Below are 24,000 nucleotides of genomic sequence, written 5' to 3'. Positions count from 1 at the left end.
TCTAGAACCAGAAGAACATCAAGAACACATGATCTGCCCTCAAACAGGGCTAAGGCTACATTTACATTGCTACGTTCCCCCCTCTCATTCCCCCTGCTCTGGCGTTCCCCTCTCATTTGCTCTGGTGTTTCCCCTCATTCCCCTGCTCTAGTGTTTCCCCTCTCATTCCCCCTGCTCTCGCGTTCCCTCTCATTTCCCCTGTCTGGTTTCCCCTCCCATTCCCCTGCTGTTTCCCCACTCTCATCTCCCCCTGCTCTGGTTCCCTCCTCATTCCCCTCTCTCTCGGTGTTTCCCCTCTCATTCCCCCCTGCTCTGGTGTTTCCCCTCTCGTTCCCCCTGCTCTGGTGTTTCCCCCTCTCCCCATTCCCCCTGCTCTGGCTCGTTCCCCTCTCATTCCCCTGCTCTGGTGTTTCCCCTCTCATTCCCCCTGCTCTCCAGTTCCCCTCTCATTCCCCCTGCTCTGGTGTTTCCCCTCATTCCCCCTGCTCTGGTGTTTCCCCTCTCGTCCCCCCTGCTCTAGTGTTTCCCCTCTCATTCCCCTGCTCTGGGTTTCCCCTCATTCCCCTGCTCTGGCGTTTCCCCCTCTCATTCCCCCTGCTCTGGCGTTTCCCTCTCATTCCCCCTGCTTGGGTGTTTCCCCTCTCATTCCCCTGCTCTGGTGTTTCCCCCTCCTCGTTCCCCCTGCTCTGGTGTTTCCCCTCTCATTCCCCCTGCTCTGCGTTCCCCCTCTCATTCCCCCCTGCTCTGGTGTTTCCCCCTCTCATTCCCCCTGCTCTGGCGTTTCCCCTCTCATTCCCCCTGCTCTGGTGTTTCCCCCTCTCATTCCCCCTGCTCTGGTGTTTCCCTCTCATTCCCCCTGCTCTGGTGTTTCCCCCTCTCATTCCCCTCTGCTCTGGTGTTTCCCCCTCTCATTCCCCCTGCTCTGGTGTTTCCCCCTCTCATTCCCCCTGCTCTGGTGTTTCCCCTCTCATTCCCCCTGCTCCGTGGTTCCCCCTCTCATTCCCCCTGCTCTGGTGTTTCCCCCTCTCATTCCCCCTGCTCTGGTGTTTCCCCCATCTCATTCCCCTTGCTCTGGTGTTGCTCTGACTATGATATTGTCACAGTCTGTTGTCACATGTGATCTACTGTCGTCTGTCTTCAACCATCTGCTGCTTCATTCTGTCCTTAGTTATATTTACTAATTTCTTTCAAAACCTTTTGGCACATGATATCTTTTACTGTCACCTGTAATCTGCTGTGTTCCATCGTCTGTTTTAGTGTTCATTTTGTCACCTATTTTTAATTTAAGTAAGTAAAGTGTATTTGTATAGCACCTTTCACAGATAAAAATCACAAAGTGCTCCACAATAAAATGCAGTACAACACAAGAAGTCACAATACAAGCAAATTGAAATACAAATAGAAAACATAACCAACAACCATAAAAATATGTAGCTGTATGTAGTTGTATCCAAATCAGAGATGTAGATGAAGGAACTTGACCGTGCAAGGCTGTGAAAGTAATGACAAGAATTTGTAATTGAATTCTATACTGGACTGGTAACTAGTGAAGTGCTGCTAAAACAGGTGTGATGAGCTCTTTTGTTAATGTGCATTACAAGCCTTGCAGCAGAGTTCTCAACAGTCTGGAGACGATTCAGTCTTAGTCTTGTGCCAAATATCCTTGTTAGTTTTAGCCATATTTAGTCATTCACATATCTTTTATATATACATTTTTTAGTCAAGTTTTAGTCGACTTTTTTTTATAAATAACATTATTTCTGAGATTATTTCTGATAACCATTTCAGTCGAACACCTGATATTTTGAAGGCGTAACTGCTGAATATTCTCTCTCATGAATGATGAAAAGGTAATTTATATACTATACTATATATATATATACACTATATATATATACTGATGGCTGCATTCCACTTAGGAGAGGTCCTGGTATTAAACCATTACTGATGGCTGCATTCCACTTAGGAGAGGTCCTGGTATTAAACCATTACTGATGGCTGCGTTCCACTTAGGAGAGGTCCTGGTATTAAACCATTACTGATGGCTGCGTTCCACTTAGGAGAGGTCCTGGTATTAAACCATTACTGATGGCTGCGTTCCACTTAGGAGAGGTCCTGGTATTAAACCATTAATGATGGCTGCATTCCACTTAGGAGAGACCCTGGTATTAAACCATTACTGATGGCTGCATTCCACTTAGAAGAGACCCTGGTATTAAACCATTAATGATGGCTGCATTCCACTTAGGAGAGGTCCTGGTATTAAACCATTACTGATGGCTGCATTCCACTTAGGAGACCCTGGTATTAAACCATTACTGATGGCTGCATTCCACTTAGGAGAGAGGCCCTGGTATTAAACCATTACTGATGGCTGCATTCCCACTTAGGAGAGGTCCTGGTATTAAACCATTAATGATGGCTGCATTCCACTTAGGAGAGGTCCTGGTATTAAACCATTAATGATGGCTGCATTCCACTTAGGAGAGACCCTGGTATTAAACCATTACTGATGGCTGCATTCCACTTAGGAGAGGTCCTGGTATTAAACCATTACTGATGGCTGCATTCCACTTAGGAGAGGTCCTGGTATTAAACCATTACTGATGGCTGCATTCCACTTAGGAGAGGTCCTGGTATTGGTCATGCTGACTCACTGAAATATCTTACTGGGACACTTGATGGAACTGAGCCATCGTTAAGGTGATCAATCTCAGCTGTGCTTTTCCTACTGTGACAAGTCAACATGTGTGCTGTGAAAAAGGCCCATTACACTTCTGTCTTACTGTATATCTTTTATTTAGTAAGTAATATTCATGCCCCCGTACTCTGTAATCATCTCCATCACCAGACTCTGTTCACTAATGGAGGTTGTTTAAAGCGCCCATATTCTGCTCATTTTCAGGTTCATAATTGTATTTTAGAGGTTGCACCAGAATAGGTTAACATGGTTTAATTATCAAAAAACACCATATTTTAGTTGTACTGCACATTGGTGCAGCTCCTCTTTTCACCCTGTGTTCAGCTCTCTGTTTTAGCTACAGAGTGAGACCTCTTTTCTTCTTCTTCTTCTGTACTATCTTTGATTGCACTCGCACATGCTCAGTAGCTCAGATTGTAGAACATGTCGCTGGGCTCCATAGACAGTAAAAAGAAAAGTATTAAGTCCACTTCTAGTCAGTTCCAAGGCAGGATCAGCTGGGAGACTTCTTCTAAAACCAGGGGCTTAATATTACGGAAGTAGTTCTTTGGGAGATTATGGTGAACTAGTGTGTGTTGTGTGTGGCAGTGCTTTTGCTATTGAGAACGCAGGTAGCATGCTAGCTGCTTAGCCTCTAGCATGCCAATTGCCATGCTAGCCCTGGTTTCGCTAGTGCCGAGAAAGCCGCAGATGCTGGACGACTGAAGTCACCAGGAGACTGGAAGGCAGGACAATATCTGTGAAACCAGATCTCACTCAGAACACCATGGATGGATTTATTTCAAAGTGTGTATGTTTGTGTGGAAGCACCAGAGACACAAAATAACACCCCAAAGATTTTTTTTTTTTTTCATAATATGGGCACTTTAAATACCGATCTGAACATAACCAAAGGTGTTTGTTGCCGTGTGCAGATCCAGACGGTGAAGACGCAGGAGCTGAATCTGTTGCGCGAGCAGCAGGAGGCGCTGGCCGTGGAGCTGCAGCAGAGACGGGTGGAGCAGGAGACCCTGCTGGCTCAGAGGGACGACCTGGACTCCCAGCTGCAGGTAACACGCTCCTCTCACTCGTCCCAGTGCTCGTCAGCGCACGCAACCCGCCCCTCCCATCTCCCTCCCTTCCCTCTCCCCTCCCCTTTCTCTCTCCCCTTTCTCCTCTCCTTCTCCTCTTTTCGCTCCTCTCTCTCCTCCCACCTCCCCTGTCCTCCCTCTTCCACTCCTTCTTTCCTCTTTCTTTCTCTCTCTCTCTCCTCCTACCTCATCTCTCCTTCCACCCTTCTCTTTCTCTCTCTCCTTCCTCTCTTGCTCTCTCATTCCTCTCCTCCAATATCCTTATCTCTCCTTCCTCTGCACCTTCTCTCTCTCTCTTTTCTCTCCTCCTCCTCATCTCTCCTTCCTCTCCTTCCTCTCTCTCTCTCTCTTTCTCTCCTCCTTTGTGTTCTTCCTCATCTCGTGTCTCCTTAACTCCATTCTCTCCTCCTTCTTTCTCCTTTTCTCTCCTCCTTACCTCCCTGTCTCTTCTCTCTTTTTTTCTCCTTCCACCTCCTGTCTCCTCTTCCTCCCTCCTTCCTTTCTCTTTCTCTCCTCCTCCTCCCACTCCCCTGTCTCCCCCTTCCTCTCCTCCTTCTCTCTTTCTCTCTTTCTCTCTCCCCTCCCACCTCCTCCCCTGTTCCTCCTTCCTCCTCTCCTTCTCTTTCTTCCACCTCTCCTCCCCCTTGCCTCTCCCTTTCCCTCTCTCCTTCTTTCTCTCTTCTCCATCCCATCTCCCCTGTCTCTCCTCTCCTCTCCTTCTTCTTTCCTCCCATCCCTACCCTCCCCTGTCTCCTCCTCCTCCCCCTTCTCTCTCTCTTCTCTCTCCCATCCTACCCTCCCCTCTCCTCCTCTCCTCTCCTCTCCCTCCCCCTCCCTCCTCCTCCTCTCTTCTCTCTTTCTCTCCCTCCCACCTCCCTGTCCTCCTCCTTCCCCTCTGTTCCCTTTCCTTTTGTGTTCCTCCCTCCCTGACCTCCTCCCTTCCCTCCCTCCTTCCCTCCTCCCTCCTCCCTCCCCTCCCACCTTCAGCACCCGAGATTGTTAAGGTCTGGTTAATATTCTCGCCGAAGGAGGGCACCCCAGTCGTTCCCCTTTGCGCCTGTTGCTGCTCCTTTGGTAACGTACGCATGGAAATGAAGCAGCCTCCTCTATCTCTCTCTCTCTCTTTCCTAATTTTTTGCCCCCCTCTATCTCCTCCTCCCCCCTCCTCTTTCACTTTTTAATGAGTCACTGCATCCATTAAAGTGTCTGGTGGAAGGATGGCACGGACAGGGTCACAGGTGCCGGGGGGAAATCTTGGGAGATGCAACGGACCAAATTAAAGTTTTTGACATTTCGGTCCAAAAGGAAAAGCTCAATCGTTTTGTTTGAAATGTCGAGCAAGGCGCCGGGTTCCGTCACCGAGATCGCCTTTTATCAGCTGATATCCGATCTTGAGGGTCCTGACTGGTCTTTCCGTCCAAGGGATCTAAATACATCTATCTCATCCATCCACAGAGCAGGTCCGACAGCCTGCAGGTCTCCTCTCCAGGTGCTCTCAGGTGTCCTGTGTGCTGGACCTGAGCTTCATCCTCAGGGTCCTCGCGTCCTCGGCCATGCGTCCCCAGGTGTCATGTGTCCTCCCAGGTTCAGGCAGTCTCCAGGCAGCCCAGGAACCAGGTAACCCCAGGTGTGCAGTCCCAGGAAGGCATTGCAGGTTCCCAGGTGGCTTCAGGTGGTGTCCAGAACCCTCTTTGTGTGTCTCAGGTGTGTCCTTTTGTGTGCCACAGGTTTGTGTGTGGTCTCAGGTGTCCTTGTGTGTGTGTGTCCCCAGGTGTGTGTGTCCTCTGTGTGTGTGTGTGTTCCAGGCAGGTGTGTTCCTGTGTGAAACTCCTGTGTGTCTGTGTGTGTGTGTGTGTTCAGCGGTGAACTCCCTGTGTGAAACTGTGTGGGCCACAGATCCTCCTCCTGTGTGTGTGTGTGTGTGGAAACCAGGGGATGGAGACCCTTTGGCTTCTGATGAAGTTCTCTATCTGTTCCAACTCTAATCCTACACTCATTTTCATGTTGCCAGATCTGGTTCCCTGTGAGGGGAGAACCTGATAAGAATAAACAGGTGGTGGTGGTGGTGTGTGTGTGTGTAGGTGTGTGGTAGAAAGCAGGGGACTCTGAACTGGCTGGGGAAAGTCCCACAAATGTAGGCCCAACTCCAGCAGGTGCAGGTGTGTGTGAAGCAGTGTGTGTGTGTGTGTGTGTGTGTGTCTCAGCCTATCTGTGTGTCTCTACCACAGTTTATATTGTGATTTGTTTTGCGACGATTTTTTGAAATTGATTCTTTTCCCTTGAATTATTATGAAGTATTTTGTATTATTATGAAGTATTTTGTATTATTATGAAGTATTTTGTATTATTATGAAGTATTTTGAATTATTATGAAGTATTATGAAGTATTTTCTGTTTCTACGGCGACTGCATCATATCCGTTTCCAGCGAAAGCAGAAAAAGCAGAAAATCCATCTTATGTTCTTCTTTACAAGTTAAATAAATGTCTGACTGTCTACACCCTACTACTCCCTACTACACCCTGCTACACCCTGCTACACCCTACTACACCCTACTACACCCTGCTACACCCTACTACACCCTACTACACCCTGCTACACCCTACTACACCCTACTACACCCTGCTACACCCTACTACACCCTACTACACCCTGCTACACCCTACTACACCCTGCTATGCCCTACTACACCCTACTACACCCTACTACACCCTGCTACACCCTGCTACACCCTGCTATGCCCTGCTACACCCTGCTACACCCTGCTATGCCCTGCTACACCCTACTACACCCTGCTACACCCTACTACACCCTACTACACCCTGCTACACCCTACTACACCCTGCTACACCCTACTACACCCTACTACACCCTGCTACACCCTACTACACCCTGCTACACCCTGCTATGCCCTACTACACCCCTGCTACACCCTACTACACCCTACTACACCCTGCTACACCCTACTACACCCTACTACACCCTGCTACATCCTGCTATGCCCTACTACACCCTACTACACCCTGCTACACCCTACTACGCCCTGCTACGCCCTACTACACCCTGCTACGCCCTGCTATGCCCTGCTACACCCTGCTACGCCCTACTACACCCTGCTACGCCCTGCTATACCCTGCTACACCCTGCTATGCCCTGCTACGCCCTGCTACACCCTGCTACACCCTGCTACACCCTTGCTACTCTACTACACCCTGCTACCTCCCTGCTATGCCCTCCTGCTACACCCTTGCTATGCCCTACTACACCCCTGCTACACCCTGCTACACCCTGCTAATGCCTCTGCTATGCCCCCATGCCCCTGCTATACCCTCTGCTACACCCTGCTATGCCCTGCTATGCCCTGTACGGCCCTATAATCCTGCTACTCTCTACACCCTACTATGCCCTTGCTACACCCTCGCTATACCCTGCTATGCCCCTGCTACACCCCTTGCTACATGCTACACCCTGCTATGCTCTGCTACACCCTGCTACACCCTGCTACGCCCTACTACACCCTGCTATGCCCTGCTACACCCTGCTACACCCTGCTACACCCTGTTATGCTCTGCTACACCCTGCTACACCCTGCTACACCCTGCTACGCCCTACTACACCCTGCTATGCCCTGCTACACCCTGCTATGCCCTGCTACACCCTGCTACGCCCTACTACGCCCTGCTACACCCTGCTATGCCCTGCTACGCCCTGCTACACCCTGCTACGCCCTACTACACCCTGCCACACCCTACTATGCCCTGCTACACCATACTATGCCCTGCTACACCCTGCTATGCCCTACTACGCCCTGCTACACCATACTATGCCCTGCTACACCCTGCTATGCCCTGTTATGCCCTACTACACCCTACTACGCCATACAACAGCTACTATTTCTGGTCATAGTTCCGTTATCTCCTCACACCCTCATACTCTGCTTCTGACTGGCTAGTAGTCCTTACCTAGGTACTGTCAGGGCACGCCCTCATACTCTGCTTCTGACTGGCTAGTAGTCCTTACCTAGGTACTGTCAGGGCACGCCCTCATACTCTGCTTCTGACTGGCTAGTAGTCCTTACCTAGGTACTGAGCATGTGCGACTCCCAACAAAGATGTTACAGCAGTGAGATGTCTCCCTCTGTAGCTAAAACAGAGAGCTCAACACACAGGGTGAAAAGAGGAGCTGCAGCAGTGTGCAGTACGACAAAAAATATGGTGTTGTTTTTTTTTTGAAAATTAAACCATGTAAACCTATTCCGGTACAACCTCTAAAATACAAATTTATGAACCCTCAAAATGAGCAGAATATGAGCGCTGCACACACAAAATTAAACTAGTAACTCCACGTAAATGAAAATGTAAAAGGTTTAACATCTTTGCTCATAACATTTGAGTCATCGATAGCAAGGCGCTTGGCTAAAACTATCTCGTTTGAGTCGGTCACTTCACCCAGAGCCCCGATAGGAAGGAGAAGGATTTTATCTACCACACTGTTTCCATCTGTAATTGCAGTCCCATGTCTGTAATATCCTCCTCCCCCACCTCCTCCTCCTCCTACACTTTCTGTAAAAAAAGAGGCCAGCCATGACGTGCTTTCGGGTAGGTTTTCGTAGAACTCTTATATAACACACACGGGTTAGATTTAAAGCTCTATAAGCTGAAGAGAAAGCTGCTGGAAATAGCCGCGGCGCTCCCAGAAAGAGCCGGGTCACCCTGCCAGCTGTGTTAATGATGCATTAGCACCACGAGGCGCCCGCACAAAGGCACGCTTTGATCCATCATTTAGCATCCCCGCACGCACTTATATTGAAAAAACACACACACACACACACACACACACACACAAACGTGGAGCTTAAACTGCATCGGGACTCTGCTGCTGGCCCACAGAGGAAATCAGGCAAACACATTCTCGTTTATTACACGAACAAACAGGCTATTTTTTTTTCAGGCTTTTATTTTGATAGGACAGCTGTGAGACAGACAGACAGACAGACAGACAGACAGACAGACAGACAGACTTACAGACAGACTTACAGACAGACAGACTTACAGACAGACTTACAGACAGACAGACAGACAGACAGACAGACAGACTTACAGACAGACCTTACAGACAGACAGACTTACAGACAGACAGACAGACAGACAGACTTACAGACAGACAGACAGACAGATTCGATAGACAGACAGACTTACAGACAGACTTCACAGACAGACAGACTTACAGACAGACCTTACAGACAGACAGACAGACTTACAGACAGACAGACAGACAGACAGACTTACAGACAGACTTACAGACAGACAGACAGACAGACAGACAGACAGACTTACAGACAGACTTACAGACAGACAGACTTACAGACAGACAGACAGACAGACAGACTTACAGACAGACAGACAGACAGACTTACAGACAGACAGACTTACAGACAGACTTACAGACAGACAGACTTACAGACAGACTTACAGACAGACAGACAGACAGACAGACAGACAGACAGACAGACAGACAGACTTACAGACAGACTTACAGACAGACAGACAGACAGACAGACTTACAGACAGACAGACAGACAGACAGACTTACAGACAGACTTACAGACAGACTTACAGACAGACAGACAGACAGACAGACTTACAGACAGACAGACAGACTTTACAAACAGACAGACAGACTTACAGACAGACACGACTTACAGACAGACTTCCACAGACAGACAGACAGACAGACAGACTCCTACAGACAGACTTACAGACAGACAGACTTACAGACAGACTCACAGACAGACAGACATACAGACAGACAGACAGACTCTTACAGACAGACTTACAGACAGACAGACTTACAGACAGACAGACAGACAGACAGACTTACAGACAGACAGACAGACAGACAGACAGACAGACAGACTTACAGACAGACTTACAGACAGACAGACAGACAGACAGACTTACAGACAGACAGACAGACAGACAGACAGACAGACAGACAGACAGACAGACTTACAGACAGACTTACAGACAGACAGACAGACAGACAGACTTACAGACAGACAGACAGACAGACAGACTTACAGACAGACTTACAGACAGACTTACAGACAGACAGACAGACAGACTTACAGACAGACAGACTTACAGACAGACAGACAGACAGACAGACAGACAGACTTACAGACAGACAGACTTACAGACAGACTTACACACTTACAGACAGACAGACAAAGCCAGACCTTACAGACAGACAGACAGACAGACAGACAGACAGACTTACAGACAGACTTACAGACAGACAGACAGACTTACAGACAGACAGACTTACAGACAGACTTACAGACAGACAGACAGACAGACAGACAGACAGACAGACTTACAGACAGACTTACAGACAGACAGACTTACAGACAGACAGACTTACAGACAGACAGACAGACAGACTTACAGACAGACAGACTTACAGACAGACAGACAGACAGATAGACTTACAGACAGACAGACAGACAGACAGACTCCTCCCCCCCAACAGCTCCTCCTGTTGTCCTCAGGTCAACTTTGACCCATTTTCTATATCAGAAATTTGGGTTTTCTTTCAACCAAATTTTCAAAGAAAAAGTACCGCGGATGGTTCCCTACAACGCTCTTCACAAGTGAAAGAAAGGATCAGTTCCCTACCACGCTCTTCACAAGTGAAAGAAAGGATCAGTTCCCTACCACGCTCTTCACAAGTGAAAGAAAGGATCAGTTCCCTACCACGCTCTTCACAAGTGAAAGAAAGGATCAGTTCCCCACCACGCTCTTCACAAGTGAAAGAAAGGATCAGTTCCCCACCACGCTCTTCACAAGTGAAAGAAAGGATCAGTTCCCCACCACGCTCTTCACAAGTGAAAGAAAGGATCAGTTCCCTACCACGCTCTTCACAAGTGAAAGAAAGGATCAGTTCCTCACAGCTGCAAGTGAAAGGATCAGTTCCCCACCACGCTCTTCACAAGTGAAAGAAAGGATCAGTTCCCTACCACGCTCTTCACAAGTGAAAGAAAGGATCAGTTCCCTACCACGCTCTTCACAAGTGAAAGAAAGGATCAGTTCCCTACCACGCTCTTCACAAGTGAAAGAAAGGATCAGTTCCCTACCACGCTCTTCACAAGTGAAAGAAAGGATCAGTTCCCTACCACGCTCTTCACAAGTGAAAGAAAGGATCAGTTCCCTACCACGCTCTTCACAAAGTGAAAGAAAGGATCAGTTCCCTACCCGCTCTTCCACAAGTGAAAGAAAGGATCAGTTCCCTACCACGCTCTTCACAAGTGAAAGAAGGATCAGTTCCCTACCACCCCGCTCTTCACAAGAGGTAAAGAAAGGATCAGTTCCCTACCCGCTCTTCACAAGTGAAAGAAAGGATCAGTTCCCTACCACGCTCTTCACCAAGTGAAAGAAAGGGATCAGTTCCTACCACGCTCTTCACAAGTGAACCTAAAGAAAGGATCAGTTCCCTACCACGCTCTTCACAGAGTGAAAGAAAGGATCAGTTCCTACCGGCTCTTCACAAGTTGAAAGAAAGGATCCAGTTCCCTACCACGCTCTTCACAAGTGAAAGAAAGGATCAGTTCCTACCACGCTCTTCACAAGTGAAAGAAAGGATCAGTTCCCTACCACGCTCTTCACAAGTGAAAGAAAGGATCCAGTTCCCCCACCCGCTCTTCACACAAGTGAAAGAAAGGATCAGTTCCTACCACGCTCTTCACAAGTGAAAGGAAAGGACCAGTTCCCCACCAGCGCTCTTCACAGAGTGAAAGAAAGGACCAGTTCCTACCGCTCTTCACAAGTGAAAGAAAGGATCAGTTCCTACCACGCTCTTCACAAGTGAAAGAAAGGATCAGTTCCCTACCACGCTCTTCACAAGTGAAAGAAAGGATCCAGTTCCTACCACGCTCTTCACGAGTGAAAGAAAGGACCAGTTTCCTACCGCGCTCTTCACAAGTGAAAGAAAGGATCAGTTCCCTACCACGCTCTTCACAGAGTGAAAGAAAGGATCAGTTTCCTACCGCTCTTCACAAGTGAAAGAAAGGATCAGTTCCTACCGCTCTTCACAGAGTGAAAGAAAGGATCCAGTTCCCTACGCTCTTCACAGAGTGAAGAAAGGACCAGTTCCCTACCGGGCTCTTCACAGAGTGAAAGAAAGGATCAGTTCCCCTACCACGCTCTTCACAAGTGAAAGAAAGGACCAGTTCCCTACCACGCTCTTCACAAGTGAAAGAAAGGACCAGTTCTCCCCCACGCTCTTCTACAAGTGAAAGAAAGGATCAGTTCCCTACCACGCTCTTTACAAGTGAAGAAAGGACCAGTTCCCCACCAGCTCTTCACAAGTGAAAGAAAGGATCAGTTCCCCCCACGCTCTTCACAAGAGTGAAAGAAAAGGACCAGTTCCCTACCAGCTCTTCACAGAGTGAAAGAAAGGATCCAGTTCCTACCACGCTCTTCACACAGTGAAAGAAAGGATCAGTTCCCTACCACGCTCTTCACAGGTGAAAGAAAGGACCAGTTCCCTACCACGCTCTTCACAGGTGAAAGAAAGGATCAGTTCCTACCACGCTCTTCACAAGTGAAAGGGACCAGTTCCTACCCGCTCTTCACAAGTGAAGAAAGGATCAGTTCCCTACCAGCTCTTCTTACAGAGTGAAAGAAAGGACCAGTTCCCTACCCGCGCTCTTCACAGTAAGAAAGAAAGGATCAGTTCCCCACCACGCTCTTCACAGAGTGAAAGAAAGGATCAGTTCCTACCGCTCTCTTCACAATTGAAAGAAAGGACCCAGTTCCCCACCACGCTCTTCACAAGTGAAAGAAAGGATCAGTTCCTACCACGCGTCTTCACAAGTGAAAGAAAGGACCAGTTCCCCACCACGCTCTTCACAGAGTGAAGAAAGGATCAGTTCCCTACCACGGCTCTTCACAAGTGAAAGAAAGGATCAGTTCCCACCCGCTCTTCACAAGTGAAAGAAAGGATCAGTTCCCTACCCGCTCTTCACAAGTGAAAGAAAGGATCAGTTCCTACCCCGCTCTTCACAAGTGAAGAAAGGGATCAGTTCCCTACGCTCTTCACAAGTGAAAGAGATCAGTTCCCTACGCTCTTCACAAGTGAAAGAAAGGATCAGTTCCCTACCAGGGCTCTTCACAAGTGAAAGAAAGGATCAGTTCCTACCACGCTCTTCACAGAGTGAAAGAAAGGATCAGTTCCTACCACGCTCTTCACAAGTGAAAGAAAGGATCAGTTCCCTACCACGCTCTTCACAAGTGAAAGAAGGATCAGTTCCCTACCGCTCTTCACAGAGTGAAAGAAAGGATCATAAACAGTTCCCTACCACGCTCTTCACAAGTTGAAGAAGGATCAGTTCCCTACCAGCGCTCTTCACAGAAGTGAAAGAAAGGATCAGTTCCCCACCACGCTCTTCACAAAGTGAAAGAAAGGATCAGTTCCACGCTCTTCACAAGTGAAAGAAAGGATCAGTTCCCCACCACGCTCTTCACAAGTGAAAGAAAGGATCAGTTCCCTACCACGCTCTTCACAAGTGAAAGAAAGGATCAGTTCCCCACCACGCTCTTCACAAGTGAAAGAAAGGATCAGTTCCCTACCACGCTCTTCACAAGTGAAAGAAAGGATCAGTTCCCTACCACGCTCTTCACAAGTGAAAGAAAGGATCAGTTCCCTACCACGCTCTTCACAAGTGAAAGAAAGGATCAGTTCCCTACCACGCTCTTCACAAGTGAAAGAAAGGATCAGTTCCCTACTTTCATTGAATTTGGTTGTTTAATTCAATTTAACAGCATTTAGACAGAAATTAATTGATAAGATGTCGGAAAAAGCTTCAAAAACGTAAAAAAAAAAAAGGCGCTGAAAAAATCAACAAAGACATTGGAAAAAAAGCGAATAAAGAGGCTCAGTCCTTGATGCAGAAGTTGCGGGTTCAATTCCTAACCTGCGGCACTTTCCTGCATGTCAGGTGTTTTTTGGGGTTTGTGAGGAGAAAGGGACCCTCACACAGCTGAAGAGATTAAGACATTTAAAAACATGTAATTACTTTCAGCGAGGCCTTCTGCTCTCTCCGTTCTCTATCTGCTCACAACACCAATATCCTAACGCAGCTGATGCCTTGCAACGTGCAATTTCATAAACCTTAAGCCATAATTAAAGGATGCACACGTACAGTACGTTACCGGACACACACAGAGGAATAACCTGTCTAAAAAGTTTGACTCAGACGATTACAGATTCCAGCCTGTTCTCACGAACCATACGTTCAGATAAGCTACGAACAGATAAGCACTGTAATTTGTATGATTTTCAACTTTAATTATTTTTGCAGCCTATGAATTAAAACTCAATTCTGTGTTACGTCTTCTTCGCCAACTTTATAACTCATCAACACTTGTTTTACGCTTATTTTTTTGGAACTGATGGCCATTAAACCTCATTTACATGAAATAATGCCTAAATAATGCGAACGTTATGAATTGTTTTGACAAATAGTTAGGATCAGAGGGCGAGTGTTTGTGCAGATGATCACAGATTTTGACCGGGGGTGGAGCCGTGAAAATAGTGGTCATCAATTAAAGCGGTTGGAACCATCCATATTATTTTGGGTGTAGCAGCATGTAGAAGGGCATAGCAGGGTGTAGCAAGGTGTAGCAGGGCAGCAGGGTATAGCAAGGTGTAGCAGGGTGTAGGGGCATGGCAGGGTGTTGCAAGGTTAGCAGGGTGTAGCAGGGCATGGCAGGGTGTAGCAGGGCATAACAGGGTGTAGCAGGGCATGGTAGAGGTGTAGCAGGGCGCATAACAGGGTGTAGCAGGGCATGGCAGGGTATAGCAGGGGTGTAGCGGGCATGGCAGGGTGTAGCAAGGTGTGCATGGCAGGGTACCAAGGTGTGCAGGGGTGGCAGGGCATGGCAGGGTGTAGCAGGGCATAACGGGTGTAGCAGGGCATGGCAGGGTGTAGCAGGGCATCAGGGTGTAGCAGGGCATGGCAGGGTATAGCAGGGTGTAACAGGGGCATGGCAGGGTGTAAAGGGTGGCATGGCAGGGGTGCTGTAGCAAGGTGTAGCAGGGGTGGGGCATGGCAGGGTGTAGCAGGGCATAGAGAGTGTAGCAGGGGCATGGCAGGGTGTAGCAGGGTATAACAGGGTGTAGCAGGCATGGCAGGGATAGCAGGGGTGTAGCAGGGCATGGCAGAGTGTAGCAGCAGGGGCATTCGGGGTGTAGCAGGGTGTGGCTAGGGGTGTAGCAGGAGGCATGGCAGGGTGTAGCGAGGCATAACAAGGGTGTAAGGGCATGCAAGGGTGTAGCAGGGCATAACAAGGTGTAGCAGGGGCATGGCAGGGTATAGCAGAGGTGTAGGGGATGGCAGGGTGTAAGCGGCTAACAGGGTGTAGAGGGTGTGGAAGGGTATAGGGGTGTAGTAAGGTGTAGCAGGGTGTATAGAACGCCCGGTTTGGTGTAGAGGCATGGCAGGGTGTAGTAGGTGTGGTGGCAGTAGCAGGTGTTAGCAGGGTGTGGGGGTGTGGAGGGTGTAGCAGGGCTGGAGGGGTATGAGGGTGTAGCGGAGCATGGCAGGGTGTAGAGGGCATAACAGGGTGTGGAGGGTATAGCAAGGTGTAGTAGGGTGTAGCAGGCATAACAAGGGTGTAGCGGATGGAGGTGTAGTAGGAGCTGGTGTAGTAGGGACTCTACAGGGTGTAGAGGGTGTGGAGGGTGTGGAGGTGTAGCAGGGCATAACAGGGTGTAGCGGGCATAGCAGGGTGTAGGGTGTAAGGGGTGGAGGGTGTGGAGGGTTATAGCAGGTATAAAAGTGTAGGCATAGAGTATAGAGCATAGCAGTAGCAGGGTGTGATGGGTAGGTGTAGGGGTGGAGGGGGGGTGGTGTAGTGTAGTAGGACATGAGGTGTGCGGGTAGATAGGTGTAGTAGGTGTAGGGTGTAAGGGGCGGGTGTGGTAGCAAAGGTGACGGGGTGTGAGTAGGGTGTAGGGGTGTGGGTAGCAGTGTAGCGGGTAGCGGGTAGAAGGTGTAGAGAGGGTATAAGTGTAGAGTAGTGTGATAGAGGCGGTGTAGGGGGTATGGTGTAGGGGGTGTGGTAGGGTAGGGGTAAGTAGAGGTGTTGGGAGTAGGTTTGTAGGGGTAGTATGTGAGGTATGGTAGTTGTAGAGGGGATTAGAGATGAGGGGTTTAGGGTATAGTACGGGTGGGGTATAAATTGCGGTGAGGTGTAGTTTTAGGGGGTTTTTGGGAAATTTGGTTGAAAGATAGCCATAGTAACTGATAGAGATTTTGAAAATGGGTAAATGTGCCCAGGACAACAAAAGGGTTAAAACCAGGGACTTTCTAACCCTGGGAGCTTGCTGGCTTCAGGTAAAACCTAAACTTTCACACAAAGCTTGTGTTCCGATGCCTAAAACAACTAGTGGTTCGTTTTTAAACTTCATAGTTTTCTACTACACAACTAGTGGTTCCGATACTCGGCACTTTCTTCATCTCTACAATTTGTTCATCATAAACTAACTTCCTGTAGTTGTTGCTCTGTTTTAGCTACAGGTTCAACTTCTCGAATTTTCTCTTTTGTGGTAGCATGTCGTAGTAGAGTAATGCTGTATGGAGTATGTATAAGTGCATGTAGGTAGCATAGTAGGTGGATATACAGTCCTCGGGTAAGCTGGTACTAGGTACTATGCTCTACTAGGTCTTAAGGTAACTGCTAGTATTAGGTGAATAATTACAGTGTAACTGCTAGGTGGTACTCTCAGTACTAGGTGACTATTGCGTATAGATACGTCTCGTATGGTAAGACTATATGCTGTATGGTGCTATTGAATGCGTAAGGTAGCACTCTCGTAGTAGTACTTCGTAGTAGGTAGCTACTGCTCAGTGTAGGATATGTTGGGTTACTTGTGCTTGTTAATTCGTATATAGGCCTTCTATAGTTGTTGAAGTTTTATAACTTTGGATTATAATCTTGGTGCTACTCTTATTGCACATTCGTATAGTATAGTTTAGGTAACAGGGGACTGGCGCTGCGCTCTTGTGTGGTTAGGTAAGGATCTAATAAGTTGTTTAGTTTGGGGTGTTGGTGTAGTGTTAAGACACTGTGTAGCTAGGTAGCCATGCTAGTAGGTCTCCGCTAGGTGGGACATGCTCGTAGCTGGTAAGTCATGCTCTAGTAGGTAAACTGCGTAGTAGTGACTGCTCGTAGTAGGTACGAGGGAATGTAGAAGTAGGACGCGTATGTACACGTATAGGTAAGCTACTGCTCGTACTAGTGCTACATGTCGTCTAGGTAGGACTACTGCTCGTAGCTAGGTGGGACTACATCTCATATGGTATTCGTAGTAGGTAAGACTACTCGTTAGTAGACATCTCAGTAGCTAGGTAAGACTACATGCTCGTAGCTGGTACTACTGCTGTATGGTGACTACTGCTGTAGGTGCTACATGTGTAGCTAGGTAAGCTCTGCTCAGTAGCTAGGTAAGACTACTGTCGTAGCTAGGTAAGACCTGCTCTGCTAGGTGACTACTGCTCAGTAGCTAGAGTGGCCTGCTCGTAGCTAGGTGCTACTGCCGTACTAGGTAAACTACATGTCGTAGCTAGGTGGCTACATGCTCATCTAGGTAGCTCTCTCAGTAGCTAGGTAAGCCTGCTCGTAGCTAGGTAGACTACATGCTCATAGCTGGTAAGGTACTGCTCAGTAGCTAGTAAGGACTACTGCTCGTAGCTAGGTGGGAACTGCTCAGTAAGGTCACATGAGTAGCTAGTACTACATTCGTAGCGGGAACATGTCGTAGCTAGGTATACTCGTAGCTAGGTAAGACTACATGCTCGTAGCTAGGTAGGACTACATGCTCGTAGTAGGTAAGACTATATCTCGTAGCTAGGTAGACTCTGTTCGTACTAGTAACCCATGCTCGTACTAGGTAAGACTACTGCTCGTCTAGTGGACCATGCTCAGTATGTAAGACACATGCTCGTACTAGGTAGACTACTGCTCGTAGCTGGTAAGACTACTGCTTAGCTAGGTAGGACTACATCTCAGTAGCTAGGTAGACTACTGCTCAGTGTAGGTAGCACATGCTCGTAGCTAGGTAGGACTACATGCTCGTAGCTAGGTAGACTACATGCCGTAGCTAGGTAGACTACATGCTCGTGCTAGGTGCTACATGCTCAGTAGCTAAGGTAAGACTCATGCTCAGTAGCTAGTAAGCTACATGCAGTAGCTAGGTAAGACTACATGCTCAGTAGCTAGGTAAGACTACATGCTCAGTAGTAGTGGGTATGCTCGTAGCTAGTGGGTACATGCTCAGTAGCTAGGTGCTAATGAGTAAGCTCTCTAGTCTAGGTAAGACTGGTAGTAGTGGGAATTCGTAGCTAGGTAACTTGTAGTGAGTATGACTAGAAGTACGGAGGTTTGTTGGTCATCTCGTATAGGTAAGCTACATTGTAGCGTTGACTGCGGTCGGAGTGGTATGAGTAGTGATCTCGTATGTGCGGGTTCGTAGAGACTGTCTTAGGTGCTACTCCTTAGTCTTGCGTGTGTTGTAGTAGCTGCGTTGTAGCTTCGAGCTAGGTAGGACTACTGCTGTGCTGTGGTATGTAGTTAGTGCTTCCGTAGTAGGACTTCTCGTAGTAGACTATGGCTAGGTGGTATTTTGGTGCGTATAGGTACTCTGTAGTAGGTAAACTGTGATTATACTGGTAAGGTATATATTGTATCTCAGTGGTAAGGCTTCTCGTTAGGTGCTGGTATAGGTAGCTACTGCTGTAGTGACTACTCAATGGTAGCTGTGTAGTAGTAGGTATGTTATAGGACATGTATAGGTCCTGCCGAATGGGAGGAGTCGGCTATGGTAGTGTTGTGGTGGTAGTGTATGTAAGAGGTGAGAGGGTTGTTTTTGGTGTTTGTTATGGTGGTGCGTGTTAGGGATGGTTAGTGTATAGGTTATGGGGTTGTTTCATTAGTATTTGGATTTTGGGAGGTGGGATTGGTTGGTTGTGATAGGATGGTTATAGTTTTTTTTTTTTTTCTATGCTTCTCTACTATACGTTGAACGTGTAATAGTCTATACATTTACAGAAATGTTGATTATGTGCTTAATGTCCCTAATCAAAATACTTAACAGTCTATTTCCATTAAGTTTTTCTGTATCAAAAATGTGGTTTATTTCAACAAATTGCCAAATATAACATGGACGCGTTCCCTAATCTTATAATTAAAATGTTTAAAAGCGTCAAAGAATGCTGAGCTGAAATAACAAAGCCAAAAACATTGGAAAAAGCGACTAAAGGCATTGAAAAGCCTAGAAAACAGCAGAATGAAGCTTTGAATAAAGCCAAGCGACAAGGCACTAAAGCGTTATAAAAAGAGACCAAAACGGTAAAAATGTGTTGAAAAGGTGTGAAAAAGGTGTCCTGCTTGTGCTCCATGGCAGCGTGATGTGGAGGGAGAGGGGGTGTTGTGCCGATCCAGAGCTTGTATCACTGTGACTATCAATCCTAACTTTAAACTTCTCTGGATATCAGAGAGCGCCATGTCATCACTATTCGCTACTTGATATTTTGGGGTTAAAAAACTAATTTTTGGATTTCTACTTTAGGGGTTGAATTAAGTCAGATCTGTGTGTGTGCATTCCTTAGCTCCTGCCTGGAAGCGTTTTAACTTGCATTTTTTTATATATTTAGGTCCATATGTGTGTGTGTTGTGTTGGTGAATGTGAAAATGAACTGCTCTCCTCTGTCAGCTCTAAGCAAGAGGCATCCGACCCATCACACAGGGTCAGTCTGCTCTACTACTGAGCTCATTACTATTCTGGGTTCCTGCGCTGGGGTAGGATTACTGACAGCCAGGCTCTCATTGGCTAGCTATTGCTTATCTCAGTTCAAACGCTCAGCTCGTTGAATATTAATGAGAACTGGCACAATCGGGCGAGTCTTCCCATGAGCTTTCTATGATGGCTGAAACAAGGTAACCAAGGTTACAGAGTCCATGGTGAGAACTTCAGACATCACCATAAAGTCTGTGGATTCTTCCTCTGTGCGAAATGTTGGTGTACCTCCCTGTGACCCACACTGTCAGTCCCCTTGCTCCGTAAAGGTCTTTAACCTCCTCCGTTAGCCACTTTGGCTTCTTCGATCCTTCCTTTTCGTGCTCCCCTAATTTGTCATTTTCATTTCCCAAGACATCTCCTCATTTCCTTCTCTGTGGCTCAGTTTAGTGCTTCTCATATAAATCTCCGCTGGGCCCTCGTTCATGTGTGCGGCTAACTGCCTACAGTGCAGTGGGTGGAGGGAGGGATGATAGAGGGTTAGGGGTTAGAGGGAGGGATGATGATAGATAGAGGAGATAGGTAGAGGAGGGAGGGAGATGGATGGGTGATAGTATGATAGAAGGGAGGAGTGATAGTGTATAGATATAGGGGAGAGAGATAGATAGAGAGGAGGGAGAGAGATGGATGGATAGATAGATAGAGGAGGGAGGGAGAGGAGATGGATAAGATAAGATAGAGAGAGGGAGGAGGATAGGTAGAAAGAGAGGAGAGGAATGGGTGAGATGGGAGGAGGAGAGAGATGGATAGATAGATAGGGGAGAGATAGATAGGGGAGGAGGGAGAGATGGATGGATAGATAGATAGATAGATAGAGGGAGGGAGGGATGGAGGGGAGGTGGATAGATGGGGAGAGAGTGATAGAGAGAGGAGATGGATAGAGAGGGGGAATGGTAGATAGAGGGGAGAGAGAGATGATAGATAGATAGATAGAGGGAGAGATAGATAGAGGGAGAGATGGATAGAGAGAGGAGAGTGGATAGATAGAGAGGGAGAGATGGATAGAGGGAGGAGAGATGGATAGATGAGAGAGAGGGAGAGATGGATAGAGAGGAGAGATAGTAGATAGAGGGAGAGATGATGGATAGATAGGGGGGAAAGATAGATAGAGAGAGAGAGAGAATGGATGGATGCAGTTGTGGTTAGACAGTGGGTGGAGCTCCCTTGTGGAGGGGAAATGTCTGATCTGTTTTCCTCATCAGTGTGTAATCTACCTCACCAGCCGATCAGTGTGTGAAAGCTACCTCACCAGGGCCGATCGGTGTGTGAAAGCTACCTCTACTGGCCGATCGGTGTGTGAAAGCTGCCTCCCGCGGCCCGATCGTGTGTGAAAGCCTACCTCATCAGGGGGATCGGTGTGTGAAGGCTGCCTCTAGGCCGATCGGTGTGTGAAAGCTGCCTCACAGGCCGAGAGCCACTCCGGTTACTTCAGTGTCCCTTTCAGACCGAGTTACTGTCTCCGTCCTGCTCAGAGGAGTTTAGTTTGGGGAGTTTTGGTCTGTCTGTCTCTCTCTGTCTTTCTGTCTCTGTCTGTCTTTCTTTCTATCTGTCTTTCTTTCTTTCTATTCTGTCTTTGGTCTTTCTTTCTGTCTCTCTGTCTGTCTTTCTTTGGTCTTTCTTTCTTTCTTTCTGTCTCTATCTTTCTATCTCTGTCTGTCTTTCTATCGTCTTTCTTTCTTTCCGTCTGTCTTTAGGTCTTTCTTTCCTGTCTCTCTGTCTGTCTGTCTCTGTCTGTCTGTCTGTCTGTCTTCTGTCTGTCTTTCTTTCTTTCTTCGGTCTTTCTTTGGTCTTTCTTTCTGTCTCTGTCTGTCTTTCTGTCTGTCTGTTTTTCTCTTTCCGGTCTTTCTTTCTTTCTTTCTTTCTTTCTGTCTGTCTCTGTCTTTCTGTCTCTGTCTGTCTTTCTGTCTGTCTTTCTTAGCTCTTTTTTCTTTTTTTTTATTGTTTTCTTTTTGTGTCTGTGTGTGTTTTTGTGTGTGTTTTTTTTTTTTTCTGTGTGTTTTTTGTTTTTTTTTGTGTCTCTGTGTTTCTTTTTGTGTTTTTGTTTCTTTTTTTTTTTTGGTTTTTTTTTTTTTTTTTTGTGTGTGTGTGTCTATTTTTGTGTGTATGTTTTTTTTTTTTTAACTTTTTTTTTTTTTATCTGTCTCTGTCTTTTCTTTTTTTTTTTTTTTTTTTTTTTTTTTTTTTTTTTTTTTTTCTTTATTCTTTTTTTTTTTTTTTTTATCTTCTGTTTTTTTTTGTTGTTTTTTTTTTTGTTTCTTTTTTTTTTTTTTTTTTGTTTTGTTTTTATTGTTTTTTTTTTTTTTTTCTTTATTTTTTTTTTTTTTTTTTTTTATTTTCTTTTTTTGTTGTTGTTGTCTTTCTTTCTGTTATCTGTCTTTCTGTCTTTCTTTAACAGCCCGATTGAAGCACAAGTAGACGTGCTCTCTTTGGGACCCCTGAATGTTTGTTTTACCTCTTTTGTGGGAGTGGGTTGTCCTTTATTATGTGTTTAAGGGGGAACCAATCACCTCTTCCTAAATATTTACCTAGCACTGGCCTTGGAAAAGCATGCCAGTGGAAGAAACTCACCTGCCTCTCTCAAAATAAAAGCTAAAAACAGAGAAAGCAGCCGCTTCTGCATAGCGTGCAAATCACTGTTGTGCACGCTGCGGTATTTTTGTATTATTTCCCACATAATTACAGAGTGCTGCGGCATCGAACAACCCGGTACACAAATACCGTCTGGTAATTACAAGCTCCGTGGGCGAGCTGAGCCGGCATACAGCGGGGAGCGCGAGCCAGGTTGCTCGTGAGCTCTGAGTCCTCAAGGCCGATTGCGGATGCAGCAAAACCTCGACTTGGCTTCTGCTTTTCTTTCTCTCTTTCCCCTTTTCTTATGCTTTTTTGGGCCGGCAGCTCCGCGCCCGATATCGGCAGCTTAGGCCCGTGCAGCTCCGTCCGGTTTCCAGTCGTCTTATAGTCCTGCGTTTTTCTTGCATCTTTCTCTCGTTTAATTTCACCTTCCCTTTCCCATTCCCGAAGCGCTGCAGTGTTTAATCTGCACTCCAGTACTGTACTTTTAAGTACATATTTCAAGGGGTACTTATAGCTTTACTTTCAGTCTTTTTTCTTTTTCATTAATAATAATAATAATAATACATAAGTTTTATATAGCTACGTGGAACTCAAAAGACGCTTTACAAACAAAAGAAAGAGAAGCAAACAAACAAGATAATTAAATTATGGATAGGCCAATTGAAACAAAGTGAGTTTTTGAGCAGTTTTCATGCCTACTTTCTACTTCTACTCCGCTACATTTCAGAGACAATATTGTACTTTACCGTTAAGATTCCTGCACACGAGAACATGTAGTTTATACAATCTGATGTTTTATTATGAATGAAACTAGCCGGTAATATAGCGGCCTACAAAGTGGCGTAACTGTGTGTTAATGTGTGTGTGTCAATGTGTGTGTGTGTGTGTGTGTAGTGTATTATTATTGTGTATTATGTATGTTTGTGTGTGTGAGTTTGAGATCTCCAACTATCTAAGGGAGGTCGGGACATGTCTGCATGGATGAGAGAGGCATTACATTACATTACATGTCATTTAGCTGACACATTTTATCCAAAGCGACTTCAATTTAGTGCTTTCAACCCCTGAAGGTGCAGACTCCAGACAACAAGTAGTAAGAGCAAATTACATTAGCTTTAAATAAGTAAAACTACAAAGAGCCAAATGAAGTGCAGCTTCAAGAAATATACTTTTTAATTATTTTTTTATTTGGGGTGTAGTCGGAAGAGATGTATTTTTAGCTTCGCGGGAGAGATGGAAACTGTGGCTTTTCGGCCTTTCCTGATGTCAATGGGGGAGCTCGTTCCACCACTTAGGATTTTAGCGTTTATTTAGGTGTATTGAGTCCACGATTTTTTCGTTTATTTTGTGTGATAGGTCCACGATTTTCTTGTTTATTTGGTTCTGAGTCCACACGATTTTTTAGGTGTTGCAGGTCCGCGATTTTCTCGTTTATTTAGATGCGCCCGAGTCCCATTTTTTCGTTTATTTCATGTACAGGTCCACGATTTTTCCGTTTATTTCATGTACAGGTCCACGATTTCTCTTGTTCATTTAGATTGCACGAGTCCGCGATTTTTTCTTGTTTATTTCCGATTGCACAGGTCCCGCATTTTTTCGTGTACAGGTCCACGATTTTTTCTCATTATTTGTGTACAGGTCGATTTTCTTGTTTATTTTTTTGTAAAGGTCCACGATTTTCGTTTATTTAGTTGACGGTCGCGTTTTAGGTATTGCAGGTCACGCGATTTTCTCATTTATTTGCGTGCACAGGTCACGATTTTCTCGATTTATTTTTGTGCACAGGTCACGATTTTTT

At 46.5% G+C, this 24,000-nt stretch overlaps 2 protein-coding genes across 3 annotated transcripts in view; one reads left to right on the top strand and one right to left on the bottom strand.

Moving 5' to 3' along the window:
* The window catches only part of kcnd1 (potassium voltage-gated channel, Shal-related subfamily, member 1), a 1,001,373-nt gene that overhangs the window by 317,186 nt on the left and 660,187 nt on the right, over positions 1–24,000 (bottom strand). The gene's annotated exons all lie outside the window — the stretch shown is intronic.
* The window catches only part of gripap1 (GRIP1 associated protein 1), a 92,869-nt gene that overhangs the window by 31,335 nt on the left and 37,534 nt on the right, over positions 1–24,000 (top strand). For both annotated transcript variants that reach the window (XM_039799936.1, XM_039799937.1), the window contains exon 15: positions 3,616–3,750. In XM_039799936.1, coding sequence (XP_039655870.1) covers positions 3,616–3,750 — 135 coding nt within the window. The remainder of the gene's footprint in view (positions 1–3,615; positions 3,751–24,000) is intronic.

Source organism: Perca fluviatilis, chromosome 5 (genome assembly GCF_010015445.1).
Source record: "Perca fluviatilis chromosome 5, GENO_Pfluv_1.0, whole genome shotgun sequence".
NCBI classification, from domain to species: Eukaryota; Metazoa; Chordata; class Actinopteri; order Perciformes; family Percidae; genus Perca; species Perca fluviatilis.
Note: the sequence above shows the minus strand (reverse complement) of the source record. Positions and strands in the feature narration are given on the sequence as shown.